General features: G+C 53.1%; 1 protein-coding gene across 1 annotated transcript in view; it reads left to right on the forward strand.

The window, feature by feature from the left end:
* The window catches only part of SLX9 (SLX9 ribosome biogenesis factor), a 117,211-nt gene that overhangs the window by 11,048 nt on the left and 80,595 nt on the right, over positions 1-25,568 (forward strand). The window contains exon 2 of the mRNA XM_073306966.1: positions 1,827-1,935. Coding sequence (XP_073163067.1) covers positions 1,827-1,935 — 109 coding nt within the window. The remainder of the gene's footprint in view (positions 1-1,826; positions 1,936-25,568) is intronic.

The raw sequence follows: 25,568 nt of genomic DNA on the forward strand, positions 1-25,568 counted from the left end.
CCTTTCTCCCAAAAAATCCAAGAGAAACTCTACAAACTCATCCCCTGATCTTAGGAGACTTGCAGCCCTGTTTCCAGACTGAAGGGGCTTGGCTAGCCAAATGGGCCCACACCACTGGTGGCTACTTGTGGCTATCCTTAAATGTGCTTAGAAGAGACTGTGACACTCTGTACCCTAAAGCAAGGCCCTGGCACCCCCAAATTCACCATAGTAATAGAATTAGAATATGTTTTGTACAAAACGTGCTTTGTAAGGGATCATTCTAAAAGTCTTGATCTGTTGAACATTGATATCCTGTTGGATTGTATATGCTGTTGTATCTGAAGTTGTGAATATTGACTATGTACCAGTATTTAAAATGTGTTTGCTCCTGGAGTGACACCCACAAGGTAGTTTACATCCAGTTTAGTCAGCACATTGGGAATGAACTATAAGGTGGATAGAAAGCTGGCTAGATCATCGGGCTCAACAGGTAGTGATCAATAGCTCCATGTAATGGTCTCATGTTGCAGTGGGGGAGGTTTAGGTTGGATATTAGGAAAAACTTTTTCACTAGGAGGGTGATGAAGCACTGGAATGGGTTCCCTAGGGAGGTGGTGGAATCTCCTTCCTTAGAGGTTTTTAAGGTCAGGCTTGACAAAGCCCTGGCTGGGATGATTTAGTTGGGGTGGGTCCTACTTTGAGCAGGGGGTTGGACTAGATGACCTCCTGAGGTCCCTTCCAACCCTGATGCTCTATGATATTTAAGCTGATGGCCCATTAAGTAACACAATAGGCCTCAGAAGAAGCTTGTGCCCACCCTCTGGACAATGGATGCTATGACTCATCGAAGCACGCAAGGGCATGTGACCAGATCACGGGACACTGGACTCCATCTTGTGCCTGTGGTTTTCCATGAACTGTGCTGGGGGCTTTGTTTGGGACACTGAAGTTTCTGCCACATGGGAGAAGCTGTTAAAGGAGGAAGTGATATAATCACTTGTCCTCACTCCCCCCAGAACTTAACACCTGGAACAAAGACTGGGCTGGGGAGGTGGTCCCAGGCGGGAAGGGAGGAATCCTAGCCTGTGTATGGAAGATTGGTGAACTGTTTGTACCACCGGGGTGAGACATTGCTTGATTCAAATCCTGTCTAGTGTATAGAACTTAGATTGCGATTTTGTTTTATGTCTTAGGTAACCTGCTTTGATCTCTTTGCTATTACTTATAATCACTTAAAATCTGTTTTATATTTTACCTAAAAACAGTGTAGTTTGAGTGAAGTGCATGAAAAAAATCTTAGCTCAGTTAATAAAAATCTGTTCATGTCCTCTCCGCATTGAGGGAGGGGCAGACTGGGTAATAAACTTACACTGGTCAGGTTTTTGACCGGGGCAGGATGGTACAGTTCTGGGGTTCTAGGCTGGGGAGCTGGGGGGAATTAACTGGAGCCTCTCTCTGTTTGGTTCAAGAGTGGCTGGCGAAAGTGGGGTGTGTCCCTCCCTGTGAATGCTTATGTGAGTGCAGGACCTTGAGGGGTTTGCAGCTTGTCACGTTATCACAGTGTGAAAGGGAGTGCAGGTTGGTGAGACAGAGGGCTCAGTGGTACCCCAGTTCCACGTTGCACCCCAGGAATGCCCATCACAGACACTCATACATATTTGTAGTAAAAACCAATGAGCTGGAAACCAGTAGTTTGGCTGTGTCCTCTGAGGCATGGCACACATTTTACATACCATGAACCAATGGGCTACTACGTGGTGGCTGTTGGAGAGTAGGCCTGAACTTTGCAATTATTTTATTCCTCTCAATATTAAAGTGCGTGTTTAACTTTGTCTTTGGCTCAGGACTGGGCTTTTTTGTCCTCTGATGTCTTTGCTGGGATGAAGATTGATCCCAAAACTCTGGTGAAGAAGTTGGATTTGGACTCCCGAAGCATTGTCTCAGCCCAGACAGGTAAGGGGTGCTCTGTAGGGAGCGATAACTGCCAGACTGAGCACCTCTCTTCTGTAAGAGAGGGGGCTGCTTGTACCTGCTGCAGGGTTGGCTGGATTTCAGTTGCCTTGTTGGGATCTCAGGACTGAGGTTCTGTACCCACTGGGATCTTGTATCATGCTCATAGCTAGGCATATAGCTATGTGCATGTTGAATCAGGTGACCATCAGAAGTAAACATGAAGAAGTCAGTGCTGTTATTCCTTTGCACCTCTGAGCCCCGGTGAAATCTGGTGGTGGCCTGAAGGAAGAGCAGGTGTGCAATCACAGAATATAAACGTGTTCTGAGCTGAGTAGTTAGTGCGGATTCAAACAGTAGCCATCTTAGATTGTAGAAAGACTCCTGCGAGTAACCTCACTTACCTTAGCTGTGTTTGGATGTGTGTGTTCAGCATCTAGCCTTGCGGTGCCTGTGAACAATTAATACAAGGAGAATGAAATCAGCTGCTGAATACTGATGCATGCATGACCTTGGGTCCGAGGAGAGGGTTTTAAAACTGGGTTCCAAGTGAGGGTTGGAGGTGGCAGTTAAGCTTTTGCCTTGCTCTTCATTGAGCCTTCCCTGCCCTTCTTTGGGTCCGTCATAAAACAAACAGTGAGAAGAAAGCGGGAGGGAGGAAGAAGAGTGAGGACTGGGAGGGAGCACTATGGACCCTCATCTGTTCCGTCTCTACAGGATGCTGAGTGGCGGCCAAGCCGACTCCACTCTCACGTTCGGAAGCGGAAAGTGGGTGCGAAGCTAATCTCAGTCCTGGGCTGGAACTATGGCTCAATGTACACTGTGATTCTCATAAAAAGAAAAGGAGGACTTGTGGCACCTTAGAGACTAACCAATTTATTTGAGCATGAGCTTTCGTGAGCTACAGCTCGCTTCATCGGATGCATACTGTGGAAACTGCAGAAGACATTATATACACAGAGACCATGAAACAATACCTCCTCCCACCCCACTCACCTGCTGGTAATAGCGTATCTAAAGTGATCACTCTCCTTACAATGTGTATGATAATCAAGGTGGGCCATTTCCAGCACAAATCCAGGTTTTCTCACCCCCCCCCCCCCCACACACACACAAACTCACTCTCCTGCCTGCTGGCACTTCTACCCCAGAGGGAGAAGTGCCAGCAGGAGAGTGAGTTTGTGTGGGGTGGGGAGGGGGTGAGAAAACCTGGATTTGTGCTGGAAATGGCCCACCTTGATTTTCTCACCCCCTCCCCACCCCACACAAACTCACTCTCCTGCTGGCACTTCTCCCTCTGGGGTAGAAGTGCCAGCAGGCAGGAGAGTGAGTTTGTGTGTGTGTGGGGGGGGGGGGGGTGAGAAAACCTGGATTTGTGCTGGAAATGGCCCAACTTGATTATCATACACATTGTAAGGAGAGTGATCACTTTAGATAAGCTATTACCAGCAGGTGAGTGGGGTGGGAGGAGGTATTGTTTCATGGTCTCTGTGTATATAATGTCTTCTGCAGTTTCCACAGTATGCATCCGATGAAGCGAGCTGTAGCTCACGAAAGCTCATGCTCAAATAAATGGGTTAGTCTCTAAGGTGCCACAAGTCCTCCTTTTCTTTTTGCGAATACAGACTAACACGGCTGTTACTCTGAAACCTGTGATTCTCATAAGCATTTTCTTGTCCAAGTTTATTTTCTTCCTGAAAATTAATAGTGGTAACAAATAGCATGCAGTGCCTTTGCTTTCCTTCACCATTACAGCCAGCCTGAGTCCTCTTGCATCAAACGGGCTAAAAACAAAACCTGCCAGTATCGCAGGCAGGGTAGTGATTGGTGGTGACGTGGAGCAGCCCGAGTGCACGGATCGATGGTGTTGGTACTGTGGCGTGAGGGAGCAGCAAGGTTGGATCGGGACACGTTAGCCCACGAAGGCAGCCTCCTGTGCAGGTGTTAGGTGCTTTGTTCCATGACCGACTTGCCTCTGTCTGTGTGTCAGGAGGGCTGGGGGGAGAGGTACATAACCTACCTTTGTCATTTGCGTAAGCCATAGACTGTCACAGGCTGGCAGTCTGAGTCTCCCACTGCAGACCACAGCTGTACGCTGGCAGCTAGGCCTGGTTTATAAATAGACCCGTGCTGCTGGTCTCCATGGAGCGCTGATGATGCAGATGTGCAGTGCCTGGCAATATTTAACCCTCTCCTGAGATTCTAAAGGCTGCTTTCTTCCAGACCGCGGTGTGCTGACCCCCCCACCTTCTGTTCAGCCTCTTCCTTTCGACTGAGGCTTTTGGGGCCGAAGGCTGTGACTGGAGACCAGTGGGGCAGAAAGGAGGTGCTTTTTCTTCCCTCCCTGGGCCCCTTCCTCTCCTGTTGCTCTGGAACCCACGGGCGTTGGCTTGCTATGGAAATCCGTTCACATTTTTTGTATGAATTCAGTGAACTCTAGCTGGGTCTTGCCTACAGCAGCTGACCACCCCAGAGGGAGAAGAGAAGGGTCAGCCAGTATGAGAGGTATGTGCTTTGTCCCCAGGGATCATTGTGTGCAGGGGAGAGCATCCCCCGCGGGGAGTTCAGCCTGATTTCTCCCATGGCCTTGGATCTGTGGGTGGAGGTGAACAGGAATTCTCCTACACACGCTGTTGTTTTAAGTTTATAGTAGCAAAGCACAGAAGTGTTTCTCTCCCACCCGCTTTGCCAGCCCTGAGAAGGTTGGGTTCACAGACTCCGCCGGTACCCTGCTGCGGGTCCAGGAAGAGCGCAGGAGAGGCTGGACTTTGCTCCATTTGAAAGCGGCTACACCGCATCTGAAGTGGTTGTTTCCTGATGCCCTCGCTGCAGGAGTGTGCCGCGCTCTGTAAGCCTGACGTGGCCAGGGGTGCCTGCCCCAGCCCGGAGCTGTGTGAATCGCCACGTCCTGCGGGGAGCGCCACACGGGGGGCTCTTGTCTGACTGCCAGCGATGTCCTAGCATCTGCGGCGGGGCCACCGTGCGGAAGTGAAGGCGGGAGCCAGGCAAAGCCCCACGGGCTGCTTGGGGTGCTTCCGGAGCTGAAAGGGGCCTCGCCACCAGCAAGGGTCCGGACTGGCCCCACTGCTGGGGAAGAGGTGGATTTGGGCTCCAGCCACTGTGGCTCCGGTGTGCTCTGTGTGGCCAGGCTCCGTCCACACTGCCAAAACCCACCACGGCAGCATCTCGGAGCCGGGCCTATAGGCTCGCTGCGGTGCCACCGGGGGGGGTGGTGGTTGCGGAGCCTGCGCCCCTGCTGAGGGGGAACGGCCACCCTGCTAGGCCTTCTCCCTCTGGGGTAGAAGTGCCAGCTGGCAGGAGAGTGAGTTTGTGTGTGTGGGGGGGGCTCACGCCCAGGCCCCGAGACTGGCTGCTGCTTGTGTGGCTTCTTTGGTGGCAGCGTAGAGCCAGGGAGTGGGGAGGCCCCATCTCTGCAGCTCCTGGCTCGTTGGGGCTAGGGAACGGCTCTTATTGCTTCCAGACTGGTCAGAGGCGGAGAACCCAACAGCTGCTGCCCTGGGGGGCTGACTGGGAGGGACAAAGGGCTCTGGGGTTTCCCTTCCTATTTCTCTGCGTAGAATGAGACTGGCTGCCGGAGTCTCTGCTTCCCACCAGTGGTCTAGCTAACCCATCTCCCAGATGTCCCGGGTCACCTCTTCCTCTCCCGGTGTTCTGAGTCCTGCCCTCTGGCTCCCCACATTCCCTTGATCTGCCCCCCGCTTTGATTCCTCCTGTCCATCTGGTCTCCCCCGCCCCTTCCCAATGATACTGCCAAGAATGACCTTGAGCGGATCGCTGCGGACTACATGGCTCTGGGAAGAAGGATAAAGGAGTTTGAGGCGCAAGTGGTGTTCTCGTCCATCCTCCCCGTGGAAGGAAAAGGCCTGGGTAGGGACCATCGAATCGTGGAAGTCAACGAATGGCTACGCAGGTGGTGTTGGAGAGAAGGCTTTGGATTCTTTGACCATGGGATGGTGTTCCATGAAGGAGGAGTGCTGGGCAGAGACGGGCTCCATCTTACAAAGAGAGGGAAGAGCATCTTTGTGAGCAGGCTGGCGAACCTAGTGAGGAGAGCTTTAAACTAGGTTCACCGGGGGAAGGAGACCAAAGCCCTGAGGTAAGTGGGAAAACGGGATACCAGGAGGAAGCACAGGCAGGAACATCTGTGAGGGAAGGGCTCCTGCCTCATACTGAGAATGAGGGGCAATCAGCAGGTTATCTCAAGTGCTTATATACGAATGCACAAAGCCTTGGAAACAAGCAGGGAGAACTGGAGGTCCTGGTGATGTCAAGGAATTATGACGTGATTGGAATAACAGAGACTTGGTGGGATAACTCACATGACTGGAGTCCTGTCCTGGATGGTTATAAACTGTTCAGGAAGGACAGGCAGGGCAGAAAAGGTGGGGGAGTAGCACTGTATGTAAGGGAGCAGTATGACTGCTCAGAGCTCCGGTACGAAACTGCAGAAAAACCTGAGTGTCTCTGGATTAAGTTTAGAAGTGTGTGCAACAAGAGTGATGTCGTGGTGGGAGTCTGCTATAGACCACCGGACCAGGGGGATGAGGTGGATGAGGCTTTCTTCCGGCAACTCGCAAAAGCTACTAGATCGCACGCCCTGGTTCTCATGGGTGACTTTAATTTTCCTGATATCTGCTGGGAGAGCAATACAGCGGTGCATAGACAATCCAGGAAGTTTTTGGAAAGCGTAGGGGACAATTTCCTGGTGCAAGTGCTAGAGGAGCCAACTAGGGGGGGAGCTTTTCTTGACCTGCTGCTCACAAACCGGGAAGAATTAGTAGGGGAAGCAAAAGTGGATGGGAATCTGGGAGGCAGTGACCATGAGTTGGTTGAGTTCAGGATCCTGACACAGGGAAGAAAGGTAAGCAGCAGGATATGGACCCTGGACTAAAGGAAAGCAGACTTCGACTCCCTCAGGGAACGGATGGGTAGGATCCCCTGGGGCACTAACATGAAGGGGAAAGGAGTCCAGGAGAGCTGGCTGTATTTCAAGGAATCCCTGTTGAAGTTACAGGGACAAACCATCCCGATGAGTCGAAAGAATAGTAAATATGGCAGGCGACCAGCTTGGCTTAATGGTGAAATCCTAGCGGATCTTAAGCATAAAAAAGAAGCTTACAAGAAGTGGAAGGTTGGACATATGACCAGGGAAGAGTATAAAAATATTGCTCGGGCATGTAGGAATGAAATCAGGAGGGCCAAATCGCACCTGGAGCTGCAGCTAGCAAGAGATGTCAAGAGTAACAAGAAGGGTTTCTTCAGGTATGTTGGCAACAAGAAGAAAGCCAAGGAAAGTGTGGGCCCCTTACTGAATGAGGGAGGCAACCTTGTGACAGAGGATGTGGAAAAAGCTAATGTACTCAATGCTTTTTTTGCCTCTCTCTTCATGAACAAGGTCAGCTCCCAGACAGCTGCGCTGGGCATCACAACATGGGGAATAGATGGCCAGCCCTCTGTGGAGAAAGAGGTGGTTAAAGGAGTGCTAAAGGAATTGGTGGCTGTGATTGCAGAGCCATTGGCCATTATCTTTGAAAACTCGTGGCGAACGGGGGAAGTCCCGGATGACTGGAAAAAGGCTAATGTAGTGCCAATCTTTAAAAAAGGAAAGAAGGAGGATCCTGGGAACTACAGGCCAGTCAGCCTCACCTCAGTCCCCGGAAAAATCATGGAGCAGGTCCTCAAAGAATCAATCCTGAAGCACTTACATGAGAGGAAAGTGGTCAGGAACAGTCAGCATGGATTCACCAAGGGAAGGTCATGCCTGACTAATCTAATCGCCTTCTATGATGAGATTCCCTTCATCCACAGAACCAGTAAAGCCTTGGATGTATTGTTTCTTGACTTTAGCAAAGCTTTTGACACGGTCTCCCACAGTATTCTTGTCAGCAAGTTAAGGAAGTATGGGCTGGATGAATGCACTATAAGGTGGGTAGAAAGCTGGCTAGATTGTCGGGCTCAACGGGTAGTGATCAATGGCTCGATGTCTAGTTGGCAGCCGGTGTCAAGTGGAGTGCCCCAAGGGTTGGTCCTCAGGCTGGTTTTGTTCAATATCTTCATAAATGATCTGGAGGATGGTGTGGATTGCACTCTCAGCAAATTTGCGGATGATACTAAACTGGGAGGAGTGGTAGATACGCTGGAGGGTAGGGACAGAATACAGAGGGACCTAGACAAATTGGAGGATTGGGCCAAAAGAAATCTGATGAGGTTCAATAAGGATAAGTGCAGCGTCCTGCACTTAGGACGGAAGAACCCAATGCACAGCTACAGACTAGGGACCGAATGGCTAGGCAGCAGTTCTGCGGAAAAGGACCTAGGGGTGACAGTGGACGAGAAGCTGGATATGAGTCAGCAGTGTGCCCTTGTTGCCAAGAAGGCCAATGGCATTTTGGGATGTATAAGTAGGGGCATAGCGAGCAGATCGAGGGACGTGATCGTCCCCCTCTATTCGACATTGGTGAGGCCTCATCTGGAGTACTGTGTCCAGTTTTGGGCCCCACACTACAAGAAGGATGTGGATAAATTGGAAAGAGTCCAGCAAAGGGCAACAAAAATGATTAGGGGTCTGGAACACATGACTTATGAGGAGAGGCTGAGGGAACTGGGGTTGTTTAGTCTGCAGAATTGAAGAATGAGGGGGGATTTGATAGTTGCTTTCAACTACCTGAGAGGTGGTTCCAGAGAGGATGGTTCTATACTGTTCTCAGTGGTAGAAGAGGACAGGACAAGGAGTAATGGTCTCAAGTTGCAGTGGGGGAGGTTTAAGTTGGATATTAGGAAAAACTTTTTCACGAGGAGGGTGGTAAAACACTGGAATGCATTACCTAGGGAGGTGGTAGAATCTCCTTCCTTAGAAGTTTTTAAGGTCAGGCTTGACAAAGCCCTGGCTGGGATGATTTAGTTGGGGATTGGTCCTGCTTTGATGACCTCCTGAGGTCCCTTCCAACCCTGATATTCTATGATTCTATGATTCCCCAGCAGCCAGTCTCCACTGCTGGGCTGGGGCCCAGCGACCAGACTCTCCCTTCCCTGTCTGCAGCAGGAAGTTTTAGACCCCTGCTGCTCTGGAGTGCAGGCGGTGGGGGGGCAGAAACAGGTTGTCAGCTATCTGGGCAGGGACCATCTTTGTACAGCACCTGGCACAGTGGGGTCTTTGGTCTTTGCCTGGGGTTCCTGGGCACTAGGATCATAATTTTCCCCATACGTCCTCCCCCGGGTGGCCAGCTGCAGAGGTGCACTGCCCGTATCTTTGGTTTGGGGGTGCTTTTGTTTAGCAGCTGCTCAGCATCAATGGCTTCTTCCCTTTCTCCCCTTCCCAGGGGACAGCAGCTGCGCTGGCTTTTGTTAGGTGGGGAGCAGGGGGAAGAGCGGCATTGCTGACTCGAAGTTGGCAGGGGGATGTCGCCCCTCCATCGCTAGGCCCATGCTCCCCGCCTTCCAGCACTGTTTCCTGGCTTCTGTTCCATGGTTTCACGCCAGTTGCAACAGCAGTGTAGGAGAACATGGAAGACTTGGGGGCCCCTGCCCCTCAATGCCACATACATACTCCTCTCTCTGGAAGGGATAGCACGGCCCTGACCTCCCGCTATTAAAGGGGGAGGTGTGTGTGTTTCGAAGACACACACGCGCGCGCGCATTGGAAGCAGCAGGCTGTGGCCGGGGTGGTGCTGGGACCAGTGTGATGGAGACCAGTCCTGAGGAATAATTAGGATGAATTTTTCCCAGCTCCCAGTTTTGGGAAGGAACAGCTGACGTTTGGTTTTTAGTGCTCTTGGCTTTTTAAAAATCCTTGCTGATTATTTTCTGCCTGGAATCTCCCTCAGCCACGTGAAGACACCGCTTCCCTCCCCCTGCTCCCCACAAACCCACCCCCCAAAACCCAGGGGACTTCATTTGCACCACTGCCTTGACCTAATTGACCATTTGGCCAGCGTTGGGGTCCTGCCAGCTGTGATGTTACTTAGGGCCATGCAGTGTCTGTGCACGCACTGTGGGTTACTCACGTGGGCTGTTGGCTGTCGTTCCTGTCACCCCAGGGCAGGTGGGGGGCTCCCAGCTGCCCCTGGGGCTCCCCGCTTCCAGCCCGCCTGCTGCATGGAGGCTCCTGGCTCCCCGCTTGGAGCCTGGTAGCCAGCTGGACTCTGGGTGTGGAGCTCTCCACTGGGAACCTAGGTGGGTGGCTGCCGTGCCGGGCTCCTGGTGAGGAGCCGATAGCAGGGTTGGGGTGTGTGTGGGGGGGGGGCGGCGGGGGGGAGGGGGTTAGCAACGGCTATGTTCCCAGCGGGTAGCCGATAGCCAGGTTGTGGGGGGGTAGCTATGTTCCCAGCGGGTAGCCAATAGCCAGGTTGGGGGGGGTAGCTATGTTCCCAGGGGGTAGCCGATAGCCAGGTTGAGGGGGGCGGTAGCTATGTTCCCAGGGGGTAGCCGATAGCCAGGTTGAGGGGGGCGGTAGCTATGTTCCCAGGGGGTAGCCGATAGCCAGGTTGTGGGGGGGTAGCTATGTTCCCAGCGGGTAGCCGATAGCCAGGTTGGGGGGGGTAGCTATGTTCCCAGCGGGTAGCCGATAGCCAGGTTGGGTGGGGGGGGGTAGCTATGTTCCCAGGGGATAGCCGATAGCCAGGTTGAGGGGGGCGGTAGCTATGTTCCCAGGGGGTAGCCGATAGCCAGGTTGTGGGGGGCGGTAGCTATGTTCCCAGGGGGTAGCCGATAGCCAGGTTGGGGGGGGTAGCTATGTTCCCAGGGGATAGCCGATAGCCAGGTTGTGGGGGGGTAGCTATGTTCCCAGGGGGTAGCCGATAGCCAGGTTGTGGGGGGCGGGTAGCTATGTTCCCAGGGGGTAGCCGATAGCCAGGTTGTGGGGGGGTAGCTATGTTCCCAGCGGGTAGCCGATAGCCAGGTTGGGGGGGGGTAGCTATGTTCCCAGCGGGTAGCCGATAGCCAGGTTGGGTGGGGGGGGTAGCTATGTTCCCAGGGGATAGCCGATAGCCAGGTTGGGTGGGGGGGGTAGCTATGTTCCCAGGGGGTAGCCGATAGCCAGGTTGTGGGGGGGTAGCTATGTTCCCAGCGGGTAGCCGATAGCCAGGTTGGGGGGGGGGTAGCTATGTTCCCAGCGGGTAGCCGATAGCCAGGTTGGGTGGGGGGGGTAGCTATGTTCCCAGGGGATAGCCGATAGCCAGGTTGAGGGGGGCGGTAGCTATGTTCCCAGGGGGTAGCCGATAGCCAGGTTGTGGGGGGCGGTAGCTATGTTCCCAGGGGGTAGCCGATAGCCAGGTTGGGGACAGGGGGTAGCTGTGTTCCCAGCGGGCAGCTGAGAGCCCAGAGGCAGCTGCACTCCTGGTGGGGAGCTGCACGTGGAGCTGAGAGCCTGGGCTCCCCACGCGCCCCTCTTCAGTCAGTGGAAATGTTCCTGTTGATTACTGGCATGCTGCCTTTTTTCATTATTATTATCATTTCTTATTTTTGCTGGCACCCTTGCATGTATCATCACTCCACAGTGCGTCCCTCTTACTCTTTGCTCAGAAGGCTTTGGCGCCAGCTCGTGAGCAGCGTCTGCCGTGTTATGCAAGGCAAGGATGCGAACGTGTCCAGTCTGCGTTAGGAATACTTTCACCAGAACTCTTCAAGATCCCTGCAAAGGGGGCGAGAGGAAAATGAAAATTAATGTCTAAAGACAAAGACACGTGCATCCTTTCGGTGCGCGTTGAAAAGGGAAGTGTGTGCGTTCGTGTGTGGATTTCTGCTAGTCGCCCAGGCCTCACCCGGGCATGGACCCATTCACACCGAAGCTCCCTGCTTTTGATGTGCTCTAGACCCTGGAGCCGGTTCTCCATCATTGGTGCATCTTGACCGTCGCAGGCGGGTAGAAAAGGGCGGCCAGCGTGGGAGCCTCTACTAGCTAGTTAAGCTCTCGAGTCACTCCCCTTTGAATGATGACTTCCTGCTGGTACAGTTGAGTTTCCACACTGCCATTGTGTAAGTCAAACGCCTTACCGTAGCCTAACCCAGGCAAAGCCATGTTCTGCTCCTACGAGAGCGTCACTCTCAGCCGGTAGAGCCCCTGCAGCGTGGGAATGAGCTACTTCCGACACAGGCAGGAGTAACGGAGCGTGAGGAGTTTTGCTCTGGCATTCTTTATTGTTCACATTTGCTTCTTGAAACGGAGATGTCAAGTGTTGATCTGACAGCCCATCACCCTGTAACCCCTTTTGCCAAGAGTAGATGATGAAGCAGCTGTGGAATGCTGTGAACGTCTGGACTACCCTGAGAAACTTCCCTCTCCCTCGGCCTTCGCCTCCGACTCACTGGGCATGGGAGTGGCCACAAGACCTGCTGCTGTGAAGGGGCAGAAAGTCCGACTGGTTAGGTTGAGAATCGCATGTGAAGCATTTAGGTTTGATTTAGAGCCTTAGAGCAGGGGCGGGCAAACCTTTTGGCCTTAGGGCCACATCTGGGTATGGAAATTGTATGGCGGGCCATGAATGCTCATGAAATTGGGGGTTGGAGGGTGGGAAGGCTCCCACTGGGTGTGCAGGCTCTGGGGTCGGGCTGGGGATGAGGGGTTGGGGGTGCAGGAGAGTGCTCCAGACTGGGATGGAGGGGTTTGGAGTGTGGGAGGGGGATCAGGGCTGGGGCAAGGGGTTGGGGCATGGGAGGGAATCGGGGGGCAGGCTCTGGGTGGTGCTTACCTCAAGCAGCTCCCAGAAATAGCGGCATGTTCCCCCTCCAGCTCCTATGTGGAGGCGAGGCCAGGTGGCTCTGTGCACTGCCTTGTCTGCAGGCGCCGCCCCTGCAGCTCCCGTTCACTGTGGTTCCCAGCCAATGGGAGCTGTGGGAGCAGCGCTTGGGGTGGGGGCAGCATGCGGAGCCCCCCGGCTGCCCCTATGTGTAAGAGCCGGAAGAGGCATGAGCCGCTGCTTCCAGGAGCCGTGCAGAGTAGGGCAAGACCCTGACCCCACTCCCCATCTGGAGCACCAGAGCAGGGCAAGCCTCAGACCCTGCTTCCCGGTGGGAGCTGGAGGGTCGGATTAAAACGTCTAGAGGGCTGGATGTGGCACTCGGGCTGTGGTTTGCCCACTCCTGCCTTAGAGGAAGAGCTCCTCTTCCCTTCTCTTGCTGTGACTAATGGGCTAACGCTACAGGGAGCTTCGTGCTCATTTCGTGCTCATTCTGCCGTATCTGACAATGAGGGCAGCACTGTTCCCTCAAGGGCCTTTGGCTCTCTCATGCTGCTCACCCAGGCTGATCCTGTCTCTTTATCGTCGGCTGCATTTGTGCCTCTGGTATTGTTCCTCCTAGTTCCCCCTTTCTGAGGTCACCCGGCACCTTGTCTGAAATGCCCAGCACCGCCCCCCACAGACCAGGTGTACCAGGGTGACGGCATTCTGACAGCGACCACAGGCGTCTTGCATTCTTTGAACATGGTGAACGAAATTCTGTATTTGGGGTGGGGGGGCTGCCGCTGAATTGTGTTAAGTGCTGGGCTCTAGTGTTCCGACGTGGAGAAGGCTGCCTGCCCTCCAAGGGGGAGTACGGAAGATATCTAACAGCTTCTTTACAGCCAGCTATGTGCTGAGGGGGAGATCGTCGAAGGCCCCAGAGTGGGTAGGCGCGCTGCTCTCCCGCACGTTTCATTGCCATGCTCCCGGTCACTGCGAGGGGCTGTCCAGTCCCCGGAGCTCGGAGCAGCACTCCCTGTTTATCTCCGAGTCACCGGCTAAACTCTCCTGGGTCATTGTTCCAGGCAGGCATCTCTGAACTCGCGCTAGTACTTGCATCTCGAGAATCTGGCTCGACCAGCCTGGGGAAATGGCGTTTTCTCATTACTGCCTGCATCACCTCTGCCACCGCCAGGCAGGTCACCTCCAGAGTCCCAGGAAGGAAGCTGACCTCTAGCAATGATTCTGCATCACAGACAGAGGGCCCTTTATCTTTCCCATCCAGTGCCTTAGGGTTGCCATCCAGGTAGCTTTTTAAACTGTGCTCAGCTATTTCTACCCTATCCTACCTGTCTTGCTTTTAGGTTCCTGGTCTACGTAAAGGCCAGATGGTTGTGATGTTTAATGTCTTCATTTAGTTGAAGTGACTCTCCTGCATATGGCTCAAAGTAGAAAATATCTGCCAATCTGGCAATTGAAACCCCAGAGATAGTCAGCTATTTCTCCAGCCAAGATCCACAGAGACAGACTTTCCTTGGAGGGTCTCGAGGTGATGGTGTGGTTTGCCCCTGGGAAGCGCACTCAGCCGTGGCCTCTGCCTTGCCGTCCCTGCCCTGTCGCATCTCAGCTCATGTAGGTGCTGCTGTAGTGCAGACAACAGGCCCCGCTGCGCTAGGTGCTGTACCCAGACATAGCAGAAACGACCCCTGCCCCAGTGAGCATGCAGTGAAAAATACCCTCAGCAGGGGGTGTGACTGCTGTCTGGGCTGGGGCAGGGAGCACAGGCCAGGGGACCAGAACCACGCTCTTGCCTAGGCAAGTAAGCGCACAGTTGGCGGGTAGCAGCTTGTAATGTACGAGAGGTATAAAACGGGCCACGTGGGTGGCTGCTCTTCCCTGCCCGGGGGCGTCTTGCATTGATGTGGGGGAGCAGACGGTCTGTGGGCGAGAGTCGGCCTTTGCCGAAGGAAGGGTGGAGGCGGTGAGGCTGCAATGCTGCCTTGACCCACGGGGGGGAGCTTAGTCACAAGCCAAGGCCCAGCAGTAGGGCGGCTGGCGGCTCAGCTGGGAAAACACTTGTCGGGGCCCTCGGCTGAACTCATCAGCACTGCTCATCTCGCTGTTCGCCAGGCCGGGCCAGCAGCAGGCTCTGGGTGGTGCAGGGCATTTTTTGACTCTGCAGCTCCATGTCTGCGTGTCCTAGGCTCGGATCCCAGCTCCCAATTTCATTTCTTCCCCGGAGCGGGGCCGTCACTTTCTCAAGGTCCAGGAAGCCTTTCTCCACGGCCACGCTCGTGTGTGTAACAGAAGCGAGTCCCCCTTGGGCACGAGAGAGAGGCGCTGCCGTCCCAAGTGGATTCCCCACCCGAGCTCTGTTTGCTTTTCAGGAGGGAGTAAGTCAGCCTCCTTTGTTCAGCCGCTCAGGTAACCCCTGAAGGGATCCAACAGGAGATGGGCAGGTCAGGGCCTTCGCTCTGTCTGTGGATCTGAATCTGGCGCTTGGCCAGCCGGTGGAGCCGCTCTGAACCCGTATGGACTCTTCTCTGTGGTCCTGGGGCCATGATGGCGAAGCTGTGGCTGAACGGCTCCATGGGAATTACACCTGCCGTGCTCCGTTCCTCTCCCTCCGGCACCTCTGGGGGTGAGAATGTTCCACCCCCGTGTGTCCAGCTCCCTCCTTGCTCTTCATGCGCTGCCCTCACCCTGAAAAGCTTCCCGCAAGATTCCCATCGAAACCCGTCGCTTCTCTGCCTCGGGCAGGCTCATCCCACCAGCCCCTTGGGGTCCAGGGATCCTCTGTCCAGGAGACGTACAGAACCTCTTGTATCTCTTCGATCCAGCTATAGGGAGAAGCCAAGTGAAGAAACTGCCTTTCCTGAGCGTTTGTCCCAGGGATAGGTGCAATGCTACCTGCAGCCAGATCGCTTGTTCTAGCGGGCCTGTAATCCCCATTCTGCCAGGGCAATGATGGCCTCTAAACCCTTGGGGCTTCCCAAGCTCCGCACGTGGAACTCTGCACCCACCGTCTCTCCTCACGGCTCTCCAGAGCCAGATGCTGTGTCTAGCTGTGTGGGGCTGTGGTCTCCCTCTCCGTCGCGCTCTCCTTCTGGGGCTTGTTGCTGTTCCCAGGCCTAGAGAATGGAGCAGGTACCGGAAGGAGGCAGCTAAGTTATTTACCGGGCACTGGAGTTCTTCAAAGTGCACATGACTTCCCTCCTGCCCCCCATTGCGCGGCATTGCCTGGCTTTGAATTCGTTCTCAGCCGGGAGGCTGGCTGGGAAGGGAGCTCTGTGCCTGCCAGAGGGGAGCTCTCTGGGGGTAGGATTCTGCATTCGCCCTGCTCACGCTAGGAGTAAGGCACTGCTCAGTGAGCCAAGGGCATCATACTGGCCCTGCGTGGTTCAGCGCACGTGCTAGCCACCGCACCCCCTCTGGGCTCAGAGAGTCTAGCCCCGCATGGCCCAGGGCACGACTGCAAAGGTGGCTCTGTGGAGGCGATGCTGTGGAGGACCCAGTTATGAGGACCCACCTGGCCTCTGGCGGGCTAGCCTTGGCCCTGCCTGGGAGTTAGCCCTGAGATGACACTAGCTCTGCTGTAGTCCTGGGTTACCGCGAGATGGGTGAGTGAGGGGAGAAGGAGCGGGGACGGAGATCAGCGTCCGGCAGAAGAAGCCGCTCGGACCCAGTGGCGTGGGTCCCGGGGTGAGGGCAGTGCTGGTGAGAGGGCTCTGTCCATGGGCCTGCGTGGCCAGCTGTCTGTCTCTCTCAGCCTATTCCCCCTGCCTGGGCTTCTCTCCAGCTCGCCCTGCCTGAGATGCCCTGGGGGCCATTTCCTGCCCCCACAGTCGCTGCTCCTGCCAGATCCTCGACTGTCCTTCCTATGTCCCAGCCCCTCCACTCTTCCAGTGTCCTTTTGGATCTCCTGCTTCCCGCAGTTGCTTCCTTCCTCCTCGGGCTCTGCGGCTGCTCTCCTGGTTCTCTTTTCCCTCAGACGGTTCCCTGGGCAGCTCCGGCAGCACCCCCTGCTTGCAGCTCGTCAGCCTCGCGGTCATGCCATCGGTCTGCTCGGCTTCGCCACGCGTCCTCGCTTGCTCTCTGGCTTTGGCTGCCCACTCAGTAGGGACAATGCCCACTGAACGTTTCCAGCGCCAGCCTCTCCCACTCTGCCATCTCCCCTGGCCTCTCCTCTCCAAGCCTTGCCCCTGCTCTGGCTGTCTTTCACACTACAACTGCAGCTCCCTCCTTTCTGGCCTTCTCGCTACTAATCGTGTGCCCTTTGCAGAACACCGCTGCCCAAAACCTTCATTAGCTACCCATTGCCCTGTGCATCGAGCTCCAGGCCCCACTGGGATGGCACTGCCCATCTCTGCTACACTCACTCCGCTCCCTGCCTCTAAGCTTACAGCCTAACCACTGCATGAAAACCTGCCCCTTCTCCGTACAGCCTCCCCGGGATAATTCCCTGCAGGCACAGACCTTGAGGGGCCAAGAACATTCCCACAACCTTCAGACCTGGGCCCTCCTCCAGCTCCCCAGTGTGTGTCTGTGAGGCAGGAACACGTCTTCCTCTGGGGCCTGGGCAGCGCTCAGCAATGCAAGGCGGAAGGCAGCGTTTCCTCTCCTTGGCTTCAGAAGCTTTACAGTCTGATTTTGATCCTATTTCTGTCTCAGTGGATACGCCCTTCCTCCAGGTCAGCAATCCCAGTTTTAAACGACTGCTGCTTTTTTTTTAAATTCCAGGGTGGGATAGTTTTAAAGCCTGTTTGCTCACAGTGTCCTTCGCACGGAGCATTGTGAGATCATCAGGAGTTTGTTACTGTCCGGTTTCTTCAGTGTTTACACTCAGTTAACAGCTGTCCTGCCTGCTCACTGTTTGCTTTGGACTGTGTTATGTCCTACTGCGCTGCTCTCAGAAATGGAAAGGGAGGGAAAACTGTTCGTTATTCTGTGAGCTCTTCAACAGAAAGATGAAGGCTTTGTCTGCACTGGGAACTGAACGACAAAACTTTAGTCTTTCAGAGGTGTTGAAAAAACACCCCCCTGAAAGACACAAGTTTTGCCGACGACAAGTCCCGGTGTGAACAGCACTTTGTTGGCAGGAGGGGAAGCTGAGAGCTGGCAGCCAGTTACAGTTACAGAAGCACTTTGAGGAGAGGAAAGTGATCAGGAACAGTCAGCATGGATTCATCAAGGGCAAGTCATCACTAACCTAATTGCCTTCTATGATGAGATACTGGCTCTGTGGATGAGGGGAAAGCAGTGGACCTGTTATTCCTTGACTTTAGCAAAGCTTTTGATAGAGTCTCCCACAGTATTCTTGCCAGCAAGTTAAAGTAGTATGGGCTGGATGAATGGATAGAAAGTTGGCTAGATCGTCGGGCTCAATGGGCAGTGATCAATGGCTCCATGTCTAGTTGGCAGCCGGTATCAAGTGGAGTGCCCCAAGAGTCAGTCCTGGGGCCGGTTTTGTTCAATATCTTCATTAATGGTCTAGAAGACGGCGTGGATTGCACCCTCAGCAAGTTTGCAGATGACACTAAACTGGGAGGAGAAGTAGATACGCTGGAGGGTAGGGATAGGATACAGAGGGCCCTAGACAAATTAGAGGATTGGGCCAACAGAAATCTGATGAGGTTCAACAAGGACAAGTGCAGAGTCCTGCACTTAGGATGGAAGAATCCCATGCACCGCTACAGACTAGGGACCGAATGGCTCGGCAGCAGTTCTGCAGAGAAGGACCTAGGGGTGACAGTAGATGAGAAGCTGGATATGAGTCAGCAGTGTGCCCTTGTTGCCAAGAAGGCCAATGGCATTTTGGGATGTATAAATAGGGGCATAGCCAGCAGATCTAGGGACGTGATCGTTCCTCTCTCTTCGACATTGGTGTGGCCTCATCTGGAGTACTGTGTCCAGTTTTGGGCCCCACACTACAAGAAGAATGTGGAAAAATTGGAAAGAGTCCAGCGAAGGGCAACAAAAATGATTAGGGGACTGGAACACATGATTTATGAGGAGAGGCTGAGGGAACTGGGATTGTTTTGTCTGCAGAAGAGAAGAATGAGGGGGGATTTGATAGCTGCTTTCAACTACCTGAAAGGGGGTTCCAAAGAGGATGGCTCTAGACTGTTCTCAATGGTAGCAGATGACAGAACGAGGAGTAATGGTCTCAAGTTGCAGTGGGGGAGGTTTAGATTGGATATTAGGAAAAACTATTTCACTAGGAGGGTGGTGAAGCACTGGAATGGGTTACCTAGGGAGGTGGTAGAATCTCCCTCTTTAGAGGTTTTTAAGGCCCAGCTCGATAAAGCCCTGGCTGGGATGATTTAGCTGGGGATTGATCGTGCTTTGAGCAGGGGGTTGGATAGATGACCTCCTGAGGGCTCTTCCAACCCTGATATTCTGTGATACAGTTCCTTGGTCTCAGCTGGGGCCTGCTCTCCCTTGTCCCCTGAGAACTGCCACCGGTGGGGGGGGTACTGAGTATGCTGTGTGCCCAAGGCCTGCCCCAGCACGTGAGGGCCCAGGGGCTGCCACGTTGGAGGCCTGCGAGCTGGGGTACACCCACCAAGCGCCCTGCCCAAGGCAATCCTTGCCAGAGTCCTGGGTTGATGATTCCTGGTCCTTTGACATGGCCTGAGCAGAACCAGCCCCAGAGTGTCAGTTAGATGAGCTGTGTAAAACAATACATTCCAGCCCCGGCAGAGAAGGTTGGAGCCCTTGCAGTTACAGCAGCCCTGCGCTCCGGCTGGGGCAGTCTTCTTTCCAACAGTGCAATGCATTGGCTCCTACCCCCTCAGATCCCCCAGCTTGGCCGGTTGTGGGGCTCTGTAGGACTGTGTGTTGGAAGCACACTGTTACGTGTGCTTCAAGCAGAGCCTGTCTGTGGAGTAGAGCAGCCATCCTGAAATGGTGGTCCGTGATGTACTCCTGGAGAGCAGGCAAGGACCCAGAGGGCTGGCCCCTCTTCTCTCCCAGCTGCCTCTGCGGTGCATAGAAACCTGGATTCCCTGTGAAGCAGCTGGAGCAAGAGGAGGCGGCATCATCTGCGTCCAGCAGAAGGCGCTGCGACAAGAAGGGAAGGTCCTGGAGCTGGGGCTCAGACTGGAGTCAGGAGCCTCGCAGGGGATAGAGCCCCCGTGGGACAGGAAGACAGGAGCCCTGGCAGCGTGTGCAGGGAAATGGGGAGGGCGGGTTGGCAAGGATGGCAGTGTGATTGTTTTCCAGAACACCTGCTGTCTTAGACACTGTTCAGGTCCGTAACTAACCCTCCCCTTCCACTGTTGTGCACAGGGTTGTTCTAGCCAGGCTGGTCCCAGGATATATGAGAGACAAGGTGCGGGAGGGAATAGCTTTTATTGGACCAACTTCTGGGGTGAGAGACAAGCTTTCAGGCCACACAGAGTTCTTCATGTCTCTCTTGCCAGCAGAAGTTGGTCCAGTAACAGATATTACCTCATCCCCAGCGATTCCCGCAGTGACTGGAGCGTGGGTGAAACGGGAAGGGGCTCATAAGGGCAGACCACATGTTTGAACACCCCTGAACTAAAGGCTCTAACACAGGCATGTGCATGGAGAGGAGAGAGGCTTGCTGGACTGAAGGGAGCGAGATGCCCCCCCCACAACATAATGAAATGCAGCTCCAAGTGGACGGTGTGACTCTACGTGGCCGTGCCCTCTTATAAAACCTGACATTGGCAGTTGCTTTGGAGTGTAGTAAAGGAGAGATCATTTTGTTCCTCCTTTCAACCCCTTGCAGAAAGGTGTAAGTGTAATTTTTCACTGCCTTCGCATCCTGCTTTCTATGACCCACCCCCCCTTGGCTCTTGCTTAATTTACGTGGGATTAAAATGCCACATGTGCTGCAGGAAGCAACACCTCCTGGGTCTCACCCTCACCTGGCTGGCGCAGGAGCCAAGATGTTGGAAACAATTTGCTTCTAAAGCAAGGTGCCTGCCTCAGGAGCTGCCTGGAGAGTTCTCGGTGCTCGCCTTAGTGACCGGATCGGGCACAAGCTAGTATTCTTTCCACACGGGCCTAATCTCCTTTTCCCCACTGCCTGAAGAAGGGCCCAGTGCACCCCTTCACATTCACAGGCACACAGCGCCCCTTCCCTGTTGGCTCTCTACTGCCGATGTGCGAGAGAGAGGGTGAACCCCCTGGCAGAGAGGAGATGAAGAGGCAAATCTCCAGGGCTTTTCTACCAATGCGTTGCGATTGCGGTATCTCCTTGCTGTTGGCAGTAATTTAACAAGTGACAGTCTACAGGGGATGTCAGAGGTGATCTGGGAAGCTATGATCCTGGAGTGCTGGCCTAACGTAAAGCACAATGAGCTGCCTTAGCCCCTCTCTGCAGTCTGAGCACTTGGGTTCAGGGCTGGTCAAAGGCTTCCGGCTGCTTGGGCTAGCAGACACTAGCTACTTGTTCATTCTTCAGAACTGCTGCACATCCTGGCAGCCCAGCCCTGCTTCTTGTGTGGCAAGAGAGAGGCTCTGGGACATATCTGCTGGCTGGGCGGGGCAGGTATGGATGGCAAACGCTGAGCAAAGCAAAATAAAAACTATTTGCTTCAAAAATGCAAAAGCCATGGGGTTTTATCTCTGTAATACTCAGCATGGTATGATTTGTGTTATACGAGTTATGGTGGAAACGTTCAACCCTGGCTTCCAGATCTGCAGTGTCAGATGCCTACCTAGGGTCAGGCTGAGCCCAGGGCACCCCCAGCTGACTTCATTGGGGATTCATAGAATCATAGAATATCAGGGTTGGAAGGGACCCCAGGAGGTCATCTAGTCCAACCCCCTGCTCAAAGCAGGACCAACCCCAACTAAATCATCCCAGCCAGGGCTTTGTCAAGCCTGACCTTATAAACTTCTAAGGAAGGAGATTCCACCACCTCCCTAGGGAACCCATTCCAGTGCTTCACCACCCTCCTAGTGAAATAGTGTTTCCTAATATCCAACCTAAATCTCCCCCATTGCAACTTGAGACCATTGCTCCTTGTTCTGTCATCTGCCACCACTGAGAATAGTCTAGATCCATCCTCTTTGGAACCCCCCTTCAAGTAGTTGAAGGCTGCTATCAAATCCCCCCTCACTCTTCTCTTCTGCAGACTAAATAACCCCTGTTCCCTCAGTCTCTCCTCGTAAGGCATGTGCCCCAGCCCCCTAATCATGTTTGTTGCCCTCTGCTGGACGCTCTCCAGTTTGCCCACCTCCTTTCTGTAGTGGGGGGCCCAAAACTGGCCGCAGTACTCCAGATGTAGCGTTGCCAGTGCTGAATAGAGGGGAACAATCACTTCCCTCGATCTGCTGGCCATGCTCCTGCTAATGTAGCCCAATATGCCATTGGCCTTCTTGGCAACAAGGGCACACTGTTGACTCATATCCAGCTTCTCATCCACTGTGACCCCTAGGTCCTTTTCTGCAGAACTGCTGCTTAGCCAGTCGGTCCCCAGCCTGTAGCAGGGCATGGGATTCTTCCGTCCTAAGTGCAGGACTCTGCACTTGTCCTTGCCGAACCTCATCAGATTTCTTTTGGCCCAATCCTCCAATTTGTTTAGGTCCCTCTGTATCCTGTCCCTACCCTCCAGCGTATCTAGCTGTCCCCCCAGTTTAGTGGCACCTGCGAACTTGCTGAGGGTGCAATCCACACCATCCTCCAGATCATTAATGAAGATCTTGAAGAAAACCAGCCCGAGGACCGACCCCTGGGACACTCCACTTGATACCGGCTGCCAACTAGACATCGAGCCGTTGATCACTACCCGTTGAGCCCGACAACCTAGCCAGCTTTCTATCCACCTTATAGTCCATTCATCCAATCCATACTTTAACTTGATTCACTAGTTCTCTGGGCTTCTGAAAGCCAGGCCTCTGCTCTTCAAATCCCTGAAGGAGTCCAGCTTTGGGCCCCCTGTTTTTGAGAACTTTGCCCTAAATCTCCGTGTTTTTCAGCATCAGTACAAGCTTTGAGAGAGAAGCGCTTGGATTGTGACTTTTCTTAAATGCTAGATCTATGCTCCGTTCCCTGCTGCTGCTGTTAACTCCCAGAGAGTTCAGCCTCCTTAGCTGTTGGCAGGGCTGGATTTACACCTTACGGGCCCCTAGGCCCAGCATCTTCAGTGCAGCCGACCTTCATGTAAAAAAATGAAACTTTTAACCCATTTTTAACTTTTAGATGCTCCTAGAATGCTGATGCCCCTAGGCACTTGCCTGCTGTACCTAACTGGAAATCCGGCCCTGGCTGTTGGCTAGCTTGCTGCGTCTGGTGGGAGAGCCAAAGAAATGCAGTGAGGCCAGCCAGCAAATAACGCTCCTGTAATCCAGTGCTCGCTGGAGAGGTTCTAGCACTTTGTGACTCAGGGAGATGTGCCTCGTGATTCCCTGGATCTGTCACTGATCCAGCTTGAATCGGAATGGGACCACGCTGCATTTGTAACTCCCAGCACATGCTCCTGGGGATAGAGAGCATGGGAAGATGGCAGTGTCTGTGCTTGTCTGGAGTAAAGGAGGGCTCTCTTTCCTTGCAGAGCATTGATTAATTTTTCATTAGATGATTGCCCTTTTAAAATGTACTGGTTTGGCAGTGGTGGAAATGCTTCTTTCATGGAGTTGGAGAAAGGATCCCAAAGTTGAAACCTAAGTAACCCCTTTTCAGGAATGCTGTTAATGCACTGGCCACCAGATAGCTGCCTTTGCCTTGTAGTGAAAAGTCTATAAAGAACTTGGATTAAGGAGAGAAGAAGGGGTGTACAGAGGTCTAGGAGCTGAGAATGTTGGCCATACTTGCAGCATGGGGGACTGTATCCTAGAAAGCTGTGAATCTGAAAAGGATTTAGGGATCCTGGTAAATAACCAGTTTTAACAGGAAGGGATAATTTGATATTTGGTTGTATAAACACAGGAATATCGCCTGGGGTCAGGGAGGTGGTATTACCTCTGTATGTGGGATTAGTGAGACTACAACTGGAAAACTGTGTCCAGTTCTGGGGTTCACACTTCTTAAAAAGGGTACTATGCATCTAGGAAGGACTCAGCCATGAGAACCATGACGTGTGGTTGGGGAAATACATCTTCTAATAAGACTAAAGGAGCTCTCTGTCTGTTTTCAAACAGAAAGGAGATCTAGATGAAGATATCTGACGTTAATGGCCCTTTAATATAGTGGACAATGTCATATGAGGTTCAGGGGCTGGAAGTAGGAGCTGGACAAACTGAACTATCAACCAGTGGAATAGTGTTTGGAGGGAAGTGGTAAAGTCGTCATTATGGGAAATCTCTAGGGAGAGTTTCAGAAGCACCTAAGAATTTAGGCATGAACATCAATGGGATTTTATGCGCCTAACCCCATTATTATCTTTTGAAAATCCCACCCTAATGAGCATGGAGTGTCTGTTTATCAAATATATGCTCTAGTTCAACCACAGGTTATTGGCGTGGATGATGGTTGTGCAGTGGGGAAGAACCATTCCCTCCACTGCAGGAATCCCTGGGAGAGTTTCTCTGGCTTGTTCTGTGCAGAAGGTCAGGCTAGCGAATCACCGTGGTGCTTTCTTCTCTTAACACCTGCGTTGTTTCAGGTGCCGTGACTTCCCTTTTTGGAAAATGAAAGCGTTGTACAGCAGAAGAACAGCCTAACTCAGTGTCTCATGCCAGGCTGTAGAAAGAGATTCCACATTGTGAAGTATATGGGAAGAATTAATTGAGAACTATATTCTAGTGCCAGCTAAGACTTGGAGCCTAAACTTTAACAAAACACAAAAACCCAACCCTCTATTCTCTGGTGGCCATGGGCACATAATAAACCTGTCTAGAATTCTCATATTGGGCAAATGCAATGTCTAAGCTGCCAAGAGTGCCACAATACTCCTTACGGAAAGGAGCTGTGCAAAAAATCTGCCATGATCTCTTTCCTCTAGAGCGCTCGTCCTTGGAACTCCGTTCTGGTCTCCCAGCGGGTAGTGAGAAATAGGCTTCAGTGAACTACTCAGTGTATTCTCATTAGGGCTGGTATTCTTGCAATGTCATCTGCCTGACGTGTTTCCTGACTTGATGGATAGGGCCGTCTTGATACGGCTGGGGGGTCGGTTGCTGGGCTTGTAACTGATATCTGGCTGCCAGGTGAGTCATCCATCCTACTAGTTGCCAAGGCAAAATTCTCAGAGGCTGCAGCAGCCTTTATAAGGTTATTTTCGCTTGCATGCAGGGGAGGGATGGAACCAGGCATGTTCTATGGAGATTAAGGGTGGTGAGTGTGTGGCTGTGAATGTCTAATATATGGAATCCACCCTGTTAGGTTTGTGCTCTGAGGTCTCTGCCGATCCTTGGTCTTACAGGGATCATTTCTACAAGAGCTGACCCTGATCCAACACTGCACTTCAGTGTCTGCCTTAGCTTTAAGCACATGGCTATTCCTACGGGCTGCTTAAGTGCTTTGTTGAATCGGGACCTGAGTGCTCCACTGCTTGCAGCCCTCTGTGGGACATGACCGCTGTCCCCTGACTCACTGTCTCACTCTGAGAGACTATGATGTAATCTAGCATGGTTTTCTCTTACCAAACCAGCTCAGTGTGGTCAGGTCTCATTACTTACATCAAAATCCATCAGCCTTGCTTCGGACAGGGCCAGAGCGCTTTTACTGTAAGAGAGGGTAAATACTGGAATTGCTGCCCTCGGTTTTGGAATATTTCATAACTCTGGCATAACCCTGCAATTCTAAGATTATCAGCTCTGTAAGGAGACTGACCGCATTGCTTTGCGCTTACAGCCCCAGTTCCCGTTCGGCCCCTGCATAGGGCACAAAGGGAACAATTAACCAGTGAGAGAACCTAAAGCGATGATCTAAGGGAGCATAAAGAGCTTGTGAAAGGAGCCAGGCTGACAGCTCTGGAGGCTAGAGTCCAGTCTTTATCAGCAGAATGGGGACAGCCCAGAGAGAGGCATGTTGAACTGTCAAGTACA

This window comes from Lepidochelys kempii, chromosome 11 (assembly GCF_965140265.1).
Source record: "Lepidochelys kempii isolate rLepKem1 chromosome 11, rLepKem1.hap2, whole genome shotgun sequence".
NCBI lineage: Eukaryota > Metazoa > Chordata > Testudines > Cheloniidae > Lepidochelys > Lepidochelys kempii.